Genomic DNA, 13,679 nt, shown 5'->3' on the forward strand with positions numbered 1-13,679 from the left:
CCCCGCCACTCCCTCTACGTCATCATCGGGGCCCTCTGCGTCGCCTTCCTCCTCATGCTGATCATCCTCATTGTGGGCATCTGCCGCATCAGTCGCATCGAGTACCAGGGCTCGTCCAGGCCCGCCTACGAGGAGCTCTACAACTGCCGCAGCATCGACCGCGAGTTCAGCGACGCCATCGCGTCCATCCGGCACGCCAGGTGGGCGCAGCGGAGGGGGCAGGCGGGGGAGGGCATTTGCTTGGTGTGCGCCTTCTTGGGAGCCCTGAACAGGACCTTCAATGCAAGGAGGGTTTCAAGGGATCAAACACAGGCTCAAGGTGCTGTCGGGGGACAGAGTCTAAACAGTCTCTTTATAAGCAAATCCCTGTTAATTTGCTGTTACCTCTTTTTCCTGTTGAATATATCCATTCATTTAATTGTGTTTATCTGAGCTATAAATATTTGATTCTTAATCCTTGCATATGAAACATGTTTTGATTTTTTTTTTTGGAATGTCTTTAGCTAAGTTGCTCTTCAAATCATCAGCATGGATATCAATTATTCCACTTGACTTAAGGGCTTGTTAAAAGAATAACAAACAGCCATCATTCTGCTCATTGGAGCTCATAGTATGTCAAATAGTGTCCTTTTCCTGGAGAAACTCCTCCTTGAGAGACAAGGAGTTAGTGCTACATCATACAAAGTGTCCTGAGTTTGGCATCTGGCATGTCGTTGACATCACTCCTCTGTTACCTGACTGTAAGACACTATTTAACCTCCTACAGTGCAGTTCCCTCAACTGTGGAGAGAACTAGCAACCTCCTTAGGGAGCAATGGCAAGCAAATTAAATTAAAAATGCTAAAAGATTCTATAAACAGATAGCACCATGTTTACTTCCCAGGTCTATTAGAACACCAAGAAATACAGCTCATCTAACATTTTGTAGACCTTTGCAAAGAATACTATTATAAAAACAAAAGCAGTGTTGAGCTAAAGGATGCCCTTTTCTTTCAGTTGGTGGAACAATTTAATTGCACAATTCAGGAGGTCGGTGTGTTGGGTAAAAAATGGGCTGATCTGGGTGTTGCAACAGAGGCTGGAGGAAAGTATTCGCTGCTTCATCTTTATTGGGGTGCTGTATATTAGTTTGATCAGGACATAAGGATCCACAAATTCTGTCTGCATGGCAGAGAAGCTCAGTCAATGGGGTTTAGAAGCACTGCCCCTCACCCCCACACTTTCCTTTCGACGTCGTTAACCGATCCGGGCCTGTCATAGACTTACTAAAATAGGAGTCTGAAATAGATGGCTGATCTCGGGTAGGCGTTGGCCTAGGCTGTTTTGACCTAAGCGGCAGATGCATTCCAGTGCCCTGCTGATTAAAGGGACCAGCTTGCAGGAGTGGGTGCGAGGTCCTGAAGGCATTGCTTGGAGTGTCAAGAAGGTCAAAAGAGATAAGTGCCTTTGCTGCTCCAGAACTGTCCCCCCCTCACCCCCCCACCCCCAGTGCCTGGAGGGCTTCACTCACCAGCAGGGGGAGGAATCTGTGGCTCAAGTCCTGGATGGAGTGGGAGACCCAGGGAATCGGATTCCCTGCAGCACCAGAGGAGTCTCTGACTAAGCTCCAATTGCATTCAAGAGGAAGTGTATTGTATTTCAGTCCCCAGAGCGATGAAGGTAGATTCGTTTGAGCTTCCTGCTTATATAGCCCACTGGGAAGATATTTAACTGAATATTCTTGGAACAAAAGGATCAACTTGAAAGCCTCTACAAACCTGGTTCCAATTTGGTGCTGATTTTATCACAAATCTTTACTGCAGAATTCCTACCCGAGCCCCTGCCCGCCCCAGCGGCTGCAGATAAAACCGCTGGAGTTAATACAGCGCCTCCCCAAATATCTGGGACCGCTCCCTTCTCAACGTCCACTGAACCATGCTGTGATTTGGGCAGCTCTGGAGGCCCCTTTTCCCGGAAAGCCTGGAGGCCTGTTTAAAACCGGGGCCCTTTTGACATCCCCGGGTCTGTAGCTCCCCGCAGCGGACTGTCGCTTTCACATTCTGTCTCCCGCCGCTACCCTGACACTGGATCCCTGTGAGTGCAGGCCAGCGTGGCACACCTGTGACAGTCACCGCGACTGGGAAGTGTCTGGTGACCCTGCTGTTGGCAGTGAGGCGGCTGCTGCCAGGCTGGGCAGGAGCCCCCGCTCTCGTCCTGAGTCAGCTGCGCCAGGTTTGCCCCGAAGCGGCAGGAGGGCAGCCGGGACTTTCCAGGTCCTGGAGTCAAGGTGGCGTGTTGGCTGCTCAGTTGTGAGGGCCTGGCCCCAAGAAACAAAAGGGGTGAACCGTGAAAGGACTCGGGCTGTGTCTCAAGTAGCATCTCCCAGTTTGGGCTTTCGTCAAGGCCAGAACCACCTGCTATTCTTTGTGGTGCTGCTGAGCTGTGGACTTTCAGGAGACCGTGAACGGGAAGCGTGTTGGTGTCTCTGGTGGAATAAGGTGCCCGCCGCTGTCATCCTGCCCGGGACTGGAAAGGCCAGTGACGTGGCTCCCGCTGCGGCCCCATCTGGCCAGTGCTTCTCTGATGCTGAACCCTTGAGAGAGGCCCTGTGGGGCTCCTGGCCTCCCCTGGTCCTCACCCCCGGCCTGCAGGGTGGTCAGACTTTAGCCCCGTCTCTGGTCTCTGTCTTAGCTACTTCCCTCTGCCTTCGTCGCGTGAGACCTTCAGGAACGCGAAACTGTTCAATACAACTTTATTTTAAAAACAGGCTATAATTGGCTTAGTGTATAATTAGCTGTAGTTTCCTAACCTTTGGTCTACATTACTTGTTTGGTTTCCAACTTTTTTTTTTTAGCAATATGATAAGGAAAACAGCGTGGTCACTGAGAACAAGAGCAATCTCACAAACACCCAGCTCCTCCGGTTCCGCCTGAGTCTAAGGAGGCGTCCCTAGTGTGAGCCTGTCTCTTCATGCCCACCCAGTCCTGAGACAGAAAACAGGTCGTGTTGTAAATTTAAGGATTGAGAAATGTCCACTTTTCACCAAGTGAGCGCTCCCCACTCGGTGGGGCTGGGAGGTTTGAGAAGCGTCTTGTCTGGGTTCGTGGGAGGTTTGAGAAGCGTCTTGTCTGGGTTCGTGTGTGTGTGTTTTCCCCGTGGTGCTTCTGTGAATGAGACCATCTGAGGTAGCATATGATGCCCGGCATTCTAGTGGAGACTTCTGTGTCGCACCTAAGGGATTCACTTGGACGGCTTCTCGGCCGCTCGTGAAGTCATCAGAGGCTGGTTTCCCGAGAGTGGTGGGGACACCTGTCCTGTTTTAACGGGGGGACTTTGATCCCAGTGTTCTGCTTTGGAACCCGAAACACTGACCAGTCTAAACCCACACCCCTGTCCCTTGGTGGCCATTGCATGCTGGCGTGGACATGTGGGTCAGCCCTTGCCTTGTTCTGCTCAGCGCACCTGGCACTGTCACCCCCAAACCTGCCTTGCCAATGTGCTCTCAGCCCCCAGGCAACCCTTCCTTATAATTCTTTGAACAGAGACAAAGATTTGTTTTGTCTCATAACATGCCAGCTTCACTCAGTTAGAGAAAGGCACCCCATGCGGGGGCCCCACTGCCTGTCTGCACAGTGCTGGACCTTCACCAAAGCCACACATTATCTTTTCTGTACTAATTTATTGAGGGAGCATTGGTTACAACACTGCGCCATTCAGGATCTAGGTCTCAATGCCTTCAGATGTATGTTACTGTACCACACCCACCACTGAAGCACCCTGAATGCGCCACCACAGTCCGTTGGGCCCTCCTCCTTCTGCTTCCAGCCCTTCACTCCCCCTCTGGCAGCCATGTTTCTAGGGTTTGTTTGACTTAGTTTTGTCTGCTCCTTTGTTTTGTTTCTTGATATTCCACATATGAATGCTATCATCCACCATTCGTCTTTCGTCTTCAGACTGATTTTGCTCAGCAGAATCCCCTCCAGTTTCATCCATGTTGCAAGTGGCAAGAGTGCATCAGTTTTCACAGCTGTGTAGTACTCCTGTGCATATACAGATAGTCTCTTAATCCACTAATCAGCCTTGGGCACAGAAGGTTATCTCCACAACTTGGTTTATAAAGAGTGCTGCAGTGAACACAGGAGTTCACTTACCTTTAAAATAAGTGTTTGTGTACTCATTAGATAGATACTTAAGAGTGGGATTGCTGGAACATAGGGTACATCCATTTTTAATATTTTAAGACCCTCCCCCCTCCCCCACACCGTTTTTCACAGGGTTTGGGCCAATTCACATCCCCCCCCCCAACAGTGGCTTTTTTTTTTCTTTTCTTTTCTTTTCAAATAACTTCAGTGAAGCTTTTCGATACTGCATTGGCAATGGCGGGTCTCTGTGTTTTGACTGGTGCCTCCCATTGGGCTGTCTTTGGGATCCTAAAGGCTAATAAGCCTTGAGTGAATTGGAATACGGCTCGATGAATGCTTCAGTATAAAAGATCCTATGAAGAATGTGATGTTTTTCCTGTTCCCCACTAAATTCTACGAGGAGGTAGACTTGCGAAGACAGAGAAAGTGGGGGTGGGGAACAAGGGAGGGGAGTCATGGTAAATATACCCCTCTTTGTGCCTGAGACCCCATCTCAGCAACCGTTAAAAATTTTTTAAATCCATTTCAAAATTTCTGTTTTGATTGGACTTGAAACTGTTGACAATGTTGTTTAGAAGGTGGCAGAGAGACACAGCAGCTAGTCCGGGAGACTGTTTGAATCATTTTGTGCTCTAAGGCTCTAGGGAAGGTGAGGTCTTGAATGGGAAGAGACCACCCAGAAGTTGAATTGGCTTTACTTTAATAATCACCATTTTAAGACTGGCTTGGCAGGAAGTCCTGAAGTGGGATTCTGACGATGCTGGCTTTTGGCCATCAGTTCTGCTGTTGAAGGGGATTTTGATATATACAAATCTGTTGGGACAGTGGCTTTGTGTTCAGAGGCAAAACAATCACTTGTGTGCATGGTGGGGGATGAGTGGAAGTGGGTCTGGGATGGTGGAGGCTGCACAGTCTGGACAAACACCCCTTCATGGAGGCTGTCTCCTCCCACCATCCCTCAGATGACCCCTGAGCCTGCAAAGTCCTCCAGAAAGTTCTCAAGGAGACATGTCCATCTGCCGTCCAGAAAGCCTGCCTGCCACTCTGTATTCCAGACACCAGAGTGGATGTAAAATAAACTTGTCTCTCCAAATAGTTATGGGTCTCAGAAGGAAAAGACAAATCGATACACGTTTTCTTAAAACCTATTGTAGAGCTGTCATGCTTGACTGCTTTGCCAAGATTTAACCTCCAAGCAGCCACATTAATTTGAGCTCTATGTTTTTGTGAAATTCATTTTTTGCCTCCTGCACTGAAGACTAATATTTACACTCTTTCAATGCTAACATCAGACGGCTTGAATTTCTGCCCTCACTAGAGAATGTATTTTTTTTAGCATTTTTTTTTTATAGTTCCATTTGACTCTCGACTATAAGACACTCTCGCCGCCTGCCTTGGTAAGACTGCTACCCAGTATTTATCTAACCACAGCCCTCTCTTTCTGGGATTTCAGGTTTGGAAAGAAATCCCGGCCTGCGATGTACGACGTGACCCCCATTGCCTACGAGGATTACAGCCCGGACGACAAGCCTTTGGTCACACTGATTAAAACAAAAGATTTGTAATCTTTTTGGGGATTATTTTTCAAAACGATGGGGGTCCTACACTCATTTCAATATTTTTAAGAAAATAAAAGAGCTTAAGAAATTTAAAACGTTAGCTGCTCAAGAGTTTTCGGTAGAATATTGAAGAACTAATTTTCTGCAGCCTTTAGTTTGAGAAAAATATTTTAAACACGGAATTTGTGAAACCCATAGACGACGTTTTCATGTCCTCCCACTCTCTAAACTGTCCGCTTCAGCTAGTGTGAGGTCTCTCCGCGGTAGGCGCGAGAGCAGGTTCCCGTCGGGGGTCGTGACGTGAGTCTCACCGAGGCGAAGCTGCCCCGTGACGCTGAGTGCCGGCTTGCGAGTAGAGGTAGGAGACGCTTGTAGACTGCGATGCCTAACCAGTATACCCGTGACTTCAGAGGAGGTCTGACATGTCTGTTTTGTGAAAAAGAAGCTAGTTTAATTTATTATTCCTAACCCGAATGAAATTAGCCTTTGCCTTTTCCTGTGCATGGGTGAGTAACTTATTTCTGCACCGTTTGGTGGAGCCTCGTGGCAACATTCTTTGAAGTTTGTTTCTGTCATTTTCGTGGCGGTCATCAAAGCAGGCCTCACACACATACATCATGAAAGGGCCTCGTGACACAAACGGTGATCGAATTGAATCTATATTTTCTTTAAGAAGTCCGGGGTTTTATATTGTGAGTAAATTAACTTTATGTCGGAGTTGTTTGTTGTTAAGAATTAGTAATGTACCAGCGTTCTGGTTCCTTCAGTACTGAGTATTCTCCTAGTGCATCTTTATTTATATCCAGGACACTTTCGTGGCTGTATTTGATTGATATGTGCTTCTTCCGATTCTTGCTAATTTCAAAGAATATTGAATAAATGTTACCAAGTCAAGGATGCTCTTGTCTCTCATTTTTTAAAAATGCTATACAAATGTTCAGATTGGCTGGCTATTGATGGGCAAAACAGACCATCCGGCTGTGTGTCACACTTTCAGCATTCCCAGGAGTACATTCTCCCTTCTCCCTACAGCACGCATGACTCAGCTGTCCCCAAACCACCCTTGCTTCCTGTAAACGTGAAGGGTGAAAAACATAAGATGAACTCTCAGCTTAATTTGTACATCAAATTTGCCATGTGAATGAGGGAGGGACATGGAAATCCAGAAGTGTCCATAGGTACAAGGAGCGAGCTCCAGTGGTTTTGAGAAACATCTCCCAAGCTGCTATCCTGGAAGGCAAAATGAAATTGCCCACACAAATGGCAACTTGGTCCTTAGCGACTCCAAGGCTAAGCAACTCAGTTGAATGCAATTCAATTTTGCAGCCAAACGTGGTGCTGAAGTCCCAGAGTCGTTATTTAAAAATTCTTTTTGCCTTCTCATGGGAACGTTTGACAAAGCCAGGAGAAGCCCTTAAACCAGGTAGGAGGGGAGGTTTTAAGCAAAAGAAGTATTGCAGATGCTTTTTCTTCCTTGTCTTTCCCCCTAGACATCTGTCTCTAGTCCCACCAGTGACATAACAACACACCCACAGGCTGATTGTTTAATGACACAGTGAACTATGAACATTTTTTTAGTTTGTTGAAATATTTGGAAGTGGAGTCAGAAAGCAATATGACCATGGCTGGTTCAGCACTATGGAACACACGAGGCTTGATTATTCAGGCCTCCTGGTTGCGTGGTTGCATGGCTCACGAATGAGGCCATCCACAGGAGAGGCTCTGAAGTGTTGCTAGGAGTTGAACTCCACTGTCTTGTTGCCCACCTGCCGACCACCCGGAGACAATGTCTTTGGTACTTTGTCTCTTGCGCTTATGAATCTTCATTTGGAAGTTGCTTCAATTTCCCCCTCACATAATTGCAATCTTCCTAATGCTTAAGTTCATTACATGTGACTGTTCAGAAAATGAAACACTCTTTCATCAATTATATTTTGTCTTTTTGAAGCAACTTAATAGAGCCTACTCATTCATAGTGTGGGCACACCGCCGCCTTTGTGCAGGCTGAGAGCCAACACCACATTAATGAAGACCTTCATTTACTCATTTGGGCCTTCAGCAATAACGTATCTCCCCCAGCACTTGTTCTGGACAGTTGGGGAGCAGTTAGAGCAGCACAAGAGGACGCTGGCTTCTGAGCTCGCAGGTAGCTTGGAGCCAGACCTACCTCTGGCAATAAACAAACAATATAAAATGACACCTCAACGAACAGTGAAGGGAAGATAAATGTTGCCAAGTGGTAGCCTATCAGTAGATTAGTCTTTCTTCAGTTGGTCGCTTGTAACAACTTTGGACAGTTATTGTGGTTCTCTAGGCTTGGTCTTCATGATTTGGCAAATGGGAATAACTCCAGTGCCTCCCTACGAGGATCACTGTGAGAATTAAACACAGCATATTTGGAAGTCGCTGAGGTCTCCTCTACGCACTATGATTCAGCAAGTTAGCTCTTGCTATTGTTGCCTTTGTTCTCACTTTAGGATAGACTATGTCACACCAGGGGCTGGTAAGCTTGCTTTGCTGGGATATCTGTGATATGCAGTTTGTGCCACCTGGTGGAGGGTGGGTGGCTAGTCCTCTGAACATGCGGGGCACTTCCTCTGAGTGGAACAAGCACTCCGCCACCTTGTATTTGTTGTCACTTTGCTCTCTTTATGAAGGGCTCTCTTTATGAAGGAAGGATCTGATAAGCGATGATAATGGTAGGGGAGCATGCTCAGTGGTAAGTGAAACAGGAATAATGATCAATAGTGACCACACAGACAATATTCCCACATGGGTATTAGCGACTACAAGGGAGACAGAGACTAGAGCAATGCCATTATATCAGGTCCCTGTAGCAAGATAAGGGTGCTCCTAGCAGTGAGAATCTGGTGAATTCCTGAACTCAGGGAAGACTTGTTATGTAACATACAAATCGGGACCTCAAGTATGGTCAAGAATTACCTGGGTGAAGGAGAGAATGAGATCTGATGTTTTCTAATATCCACTTCTGAGGAACTAAACAATAATAATAATAATAATAAATGAGTTAGGCTAGACCATCAACCTACAAGATCAGAATAAACCCACATTCCATTATAAACCAGTAATTTCACTCCTATACGAATGTCCCAATAAAAAATATGTTAAAAAGTTTTGTGTAAGAATATTTGCAGTAGCATTATTTATAATGGTAGCCAATGTAATAGAACACTACTAAAGCAAACGACAAGTAGGCAGCGACTTACTTGATTGTTGTAGGCAGAAATGAACAAAAAAGTCAGACTCAGCTGAGGACATATTGTGTGAGCCCATTTATATGACATTCCAGATCAGGTAAAAACAGCTAATAGGATATAAATCCAAACTGCAATTGGTGAAGAGAGTGGAAGTATCTTTACTAGAAAAGAACAAGGGGGAAATTCTTGGGATGGGAAATAGTCCATATCTTGATCTGAGTGATAGTATACAGTTGTCACAGTCATCAGACTAGACACTTAAGATTTATTGCACATACCTTTCAAAATTCAATGAACTTTTAAAACTCAGTTCTCTAGAAAGGGTACCAGCAGTAGATGGAGCAGTGGTGGGGACTAGCGGCCCCCAGGGTTGGGGGTGGGCTTGTTTTGTGCCAGGACAGGGAGAAAGCAAAGATCATCTAGCAAATAAAATGGCCTTGCTGTAGAGATGCAAGCAGAAATGAAATTCAGTATTGTATTTGAATCAGCAGCCCCATGGCTTGGTAATGTAGGCTTTGCATGGACAAATTTCCAGCCTAGATATTAAATTTTTCTAATCCACGGATTAACGTTTAATCCACAGACACATTTCCAGACTGCCGCATGGCAGTAGAGAACAATAGACAACCAATGTGGTCGTCTTTCTGTTGGCTTGTTTGACAGTCTCTAAATCACTAAAGAGAATGTTCACAAAATTGAATCCTTTTTTTATTAAACTAGTCCCTATGGAAAATACTTCATGGCCAAATTATCATTTAATAATGCAATTTCCTGTTTTCCAAGTCAAAGGACCCTTAACAACTGGAACTTCTGATATGGTGGTTCCCTTGTATCAGCACCAAGCAAGTCTTGGAGTCTTTCAGAAATGTGACTCCCATGGGGAATTTCAGCTTAACTCATTACAGTGCGATCTTTTCCACAGTGAGATGGATGTAAATCCTTTAAGGACTTAAAGGGAAAAATAGACACACAAAGTGGTCCTTAGATCAAGCTAAGCTAAACTTTGGGCAGGCCTACCTCAAAACATTTAACACACACACACACACACACACACACACACACACACACACACACACACACTACACACTTTCTCTAGGGAGGAGCAGAGTTTTAAAACCAATGAACTAGATTAGGGTTTCTCAAGCTCTGCACCAGATCATTCTCTGTGCTGGGACTCTCCCAGGTGTGGTAGGTGTCTCATAGCATCTCTGGCCTCTACCCACTAGATGCTGTTAACAACCTCATCATTGTGATAACCAGAGTCTCCAGATGTTGTCAGATAACCACAGGTAACAAAGATCACCTGTGGCTGAGAACCACTTAACTAGACAATCTCCCACATTCATTTCCTTCCATCTATTCATGTTATAGACACACTGCTTTCCCTGACCTCACTGCCTCCTTGTATTACAAGTTCCAGTGTGCCATGAAGTGGACTTCGTGAGCAGGACATCTACTGGAAACTAGGAGAGGAGCTGAGCAGCCAGGTGGATCTACATAACATGGACAGCAGGCGGGCACTCTCTCTTGTTTTTCTAGCTTCGACTTATCCCCTGGTACTACTTGATGGAGGCATGTGGTGGAGACACATGGAAGGGGAAAGACAGAGGAGAGAGAAGTAGAGATACTTGGAGGAGAAGCTTGGGAAAAAGACATGGGTGAAAGACATGGGGGGCTGCGCCTGGGCTTTGGCAGAGACCGGTGGCAGCTGTTGTCATGCTTAACTGTGGCCTACTCAGCTCTTCTCATAGCTTTCAGGATGCTTGGGGAGGGGCAGAGTGCCATGAGAGCAAAGGGGTTAGGAACTGCTCACAGTCCTGGGTTTCACAAGCTTTGTCAAAGATGCTGTGCCTTTGTCCTTCCCGGGGTGGCACAGGAAAGCTCTTTTCTGAGTGTCAGTTCAGAAGATGATGAGAAAAGTTGGCCCTGAGATTTATACTTCAGAGTGAGGCTTCCTATGTGGCAACTGGACACTGGGTTTTTGCAAGTTCCTTCTGGCTGGGTTTCTTCTGGCTTTGACCCTGGGCTGTGTGAGATGGACACTGACTAAGAAGAAAGCACTTTCAGAGAGATTGCCAAAAGCCCGCTGACTCAGGCTTTCTGTGGTTGACACATGAAGGGTCTTTGCAAATTACTCTGTTTAATCCTCCTTCTACAGAGAAGCCAGCTGAGACCCAAGAGGACTTGGAGATGACTTTTCCGAGGTCACTGGGACACTGATACGGTTAAGAAGATGGGTTCATGTAGATGGAAGGATCTGTGTGCATTTCCTGGTACATTGTATACAGTCGTTCAACAGAAACTCATTCCCAATGGGTCCTCGTCTTTGTTGGCCATCCTGAGGTTGGTTGTGAGCATGGAAGACAAGAGGTGGTATATAAAGAGATCAGGAACTGGCTGCAGGGGAAGTTACATAATTTTTGTTGCCACCTGAATACGCTGGTACAACTTAGCTTATAGAAGACTTGTGGGTGCTTCAGCTCTGAACTCAGGATAATATTCAGCTCTGAACTCAGAATAATATTCATGTGGAAATGCTTCCTTTCTTTGGGTCAGATAGCTTGGGGCATGACTCATGTGCTTTGTTCTTTATATGAATTTGAAGGTGTGTTGCAAATGGAATTACCTTAATTCTCAAACAATCTCAGATGCCAGTGATTAGAAATAATCATCTAAGGACTGTCGTTCGGCTTTAAATATGGAGTAGCTTATTTGCAGGTACTGGGTGAAGTGGAGGCACTCTAGTTAAGTTGGTGGTTACTAAGCAGGGAGGTTGGTTGCTTTTAAGTTCTTGTTTTCAGGCTTACGCTTAGTCAATCTTTCTTGAATGGCTATGGTTATTTGGATCTCTGTAGGCATGGGTGATCTTTATGGCATGCCTTATGATCCTGCTCTTGAAGGCAATTAACCTAACAGGTACAGGATGCATATCTGGTTATTTTCTTCCTTGGAAGTTTCATTCCCAGATTCATTGCTTCCAGGGACCCAAGCAGTTCACCCTTCAGCCCCATTTGATTTGTTTGGATTCTTTTCAACTAGATTCTTTACTCCTTCTGGGTAGAAATTCCATATCTTACTCTTGTCTCACACATCAAAGTTATCCATTGTTTTTCTGAGTAGTTATCTGTGTATATTTTCTGCACAGTCCATCACATCTGGAGTGGTTGAAATGTTCCAGTGAACCCATCCCAACCTCCAATTTTCCTGACCCATTTCCTTTATTTCCATTATTCCAAAAGAATATGCTTGCATGAAATCATTTCTTAGGCTTGTCTGATTATGAGAATCACTGGCATGCTTGTGTAAATAACAGACTCCACAGCTTTCTTCCGTGGATAGAAATGAACAAATATCTGTCCTGGGCTTTCTTTGGACATTGTTCTAACAACATAGGACAAACATATTGCCTTCAAGGAATTGCAGTAGGGAAGGGAGTGAATTGAAAGCTCTGGCTAGGATGTGGGGAGAGGGTATAGTGATGGAAGAGTCAGCCTTCTGTGTGTTCATGGCTGCGCCTGTTCCTTGAGCAGAGCCTTTGGGGAAGATCAAATTAGGAAACCTTCTGTCCTGAGGAGGGGTAATGAAACGGATGATTGCTGTTAGTTCTGCTCTACCCTGACTGTAGTCTTCAAACCCTGCTACTCAATTTGGCTAGCCAAATGGCCAACGCAAGAGTTTATGCTGGCTTTTGGGTAGAGTAGAACTGCTAGGTTCTTTAGCAGATCCATTTGGAGTGAGCAGGGTCCCCAGATAATACCTCAAAACAGAGTTGACTTTTGGGGAGCCACCTTGTTAGCCAGCAAACTCCAAGTTGTCCAAGTCACCATTGAGGGAACTGGCCTTCTGCCTTCAGATTCATCTTAATAAGATTTGCTAGCATATTTATCAGAGGTCTGCTTTTCCAAAGTCAAGAGAGACAGGACCTTTACCATGGGCAGAGCTGGCGATTTGTCTAAGGGACCTTCGTGATGAAGGAAGGAAGCAGGATGGAGCCAGAAGGAGACCTGAAGAGGCACATGGAGCAGAGACATGTGAAAAAGCGGCTCTTGTTTCTTGGTCCTGGACTGTTCAAACAAATGTGGGTGAGAGACCCGTGTGGACGTGACAATGGCCATGTTTATCTTGATTTTGATGTTGCTCTTTTCCTCCTGGACTTGTCTGGCCATGTCTGACCCTTTTCTATGGGTCACCTCCCGAAGGTGCTTGAGTGTTGTGGTGGGCTTTCAGGCCTGGCTCTGGGCCATCCCTTTTGTCCTTATCTTTTGTCCTGCACTTACTCTCTGTGTCTGCCCAGCATCTGTCTGGATCTTAAATAGCTTTTATCCAATGAGAGTCCACCTTGCTTGGCTTATCTGAAGTTCTAGTGCTTTCCCATGTGGATCTCACCCCAGCAATAATGCAGGCATTTTAAGTTGCAGGGGGCAGTTTGATATTTTCATTAGTGTTCCGTCTTGAGGTTTCATAAACTTTGTAGAATGCAGAAGCCTCTCCTGGGCCACTTCCTCTTTTTTATTTATTTATTTTTTTATAGTCTCATTTAGCTCATTAAGGAAAGGTTGTGGTGGGGTTGATAGTGTCACTGTGGCCATGCGGCTGGGTGTAGGATCCATGCCTCCTGTTCTCAGACTCCTTCTCTGTAGAAGGAGTAGCCTCTTGCTGGCCTTTCAGACCTAGAGGTCTAGGACTTGCTTTCTGTTTATTCTCCAAAATTCCCTGCCTACTGGCTTTAGAATTGCTTTCAACAAATGTATTTTCTGAATGTATTTGCAGTTTGACTGTTG

The 13,679-nt window shown here is 45.7% G+C and overlaps 1 protein-coding gene across 1 annotated transcript in view; it reads left to right on the forward strand.

Moving 5' to 3' along the window:
* The window catches only part of DNER (delta/notch-like EGF repeat containing), a 158,518-nt gene extending 151,948 nt beyond the window's left edge, over positions 1 to 6,570 (forward strand). Inside the window, exons 12-13 of the mRNA XM_012725210.1 lie at positions 6 to 200; positions 5,575 to 6,570. Of these exons, the coding sequence (XP_012580664.1) occupies positions 6 to 200; positions 5,575 to 5,686 (307 nt within the window). The 3' untranslated portion in view covers positions 5,687 to 6,570. The remainder of the gene's footprint in view (positions 1 to 5; positions 201 to 5,574) is intronic.
* The last annotated feature ends 7,109 nt before the right edge of the window (positions 6,571 to 13,679 follow it).

The sequence above is a fragment of the Condylura cristata genome, unplaced genomic scaffold (assembly GCF_000260355.1).
Source record: "Condylura cristata isolate star-nosed mole 26May11 unplaced genomic scaffold, ConCri1.0 scaffold00002, whole genome shotgun sequence".
Lineage (NCBI taxonomy): Eukaryota > Metazoa > Chordata > Mammalia > Eulipotyphla > Talpidae > Condylura > Condylura cristata.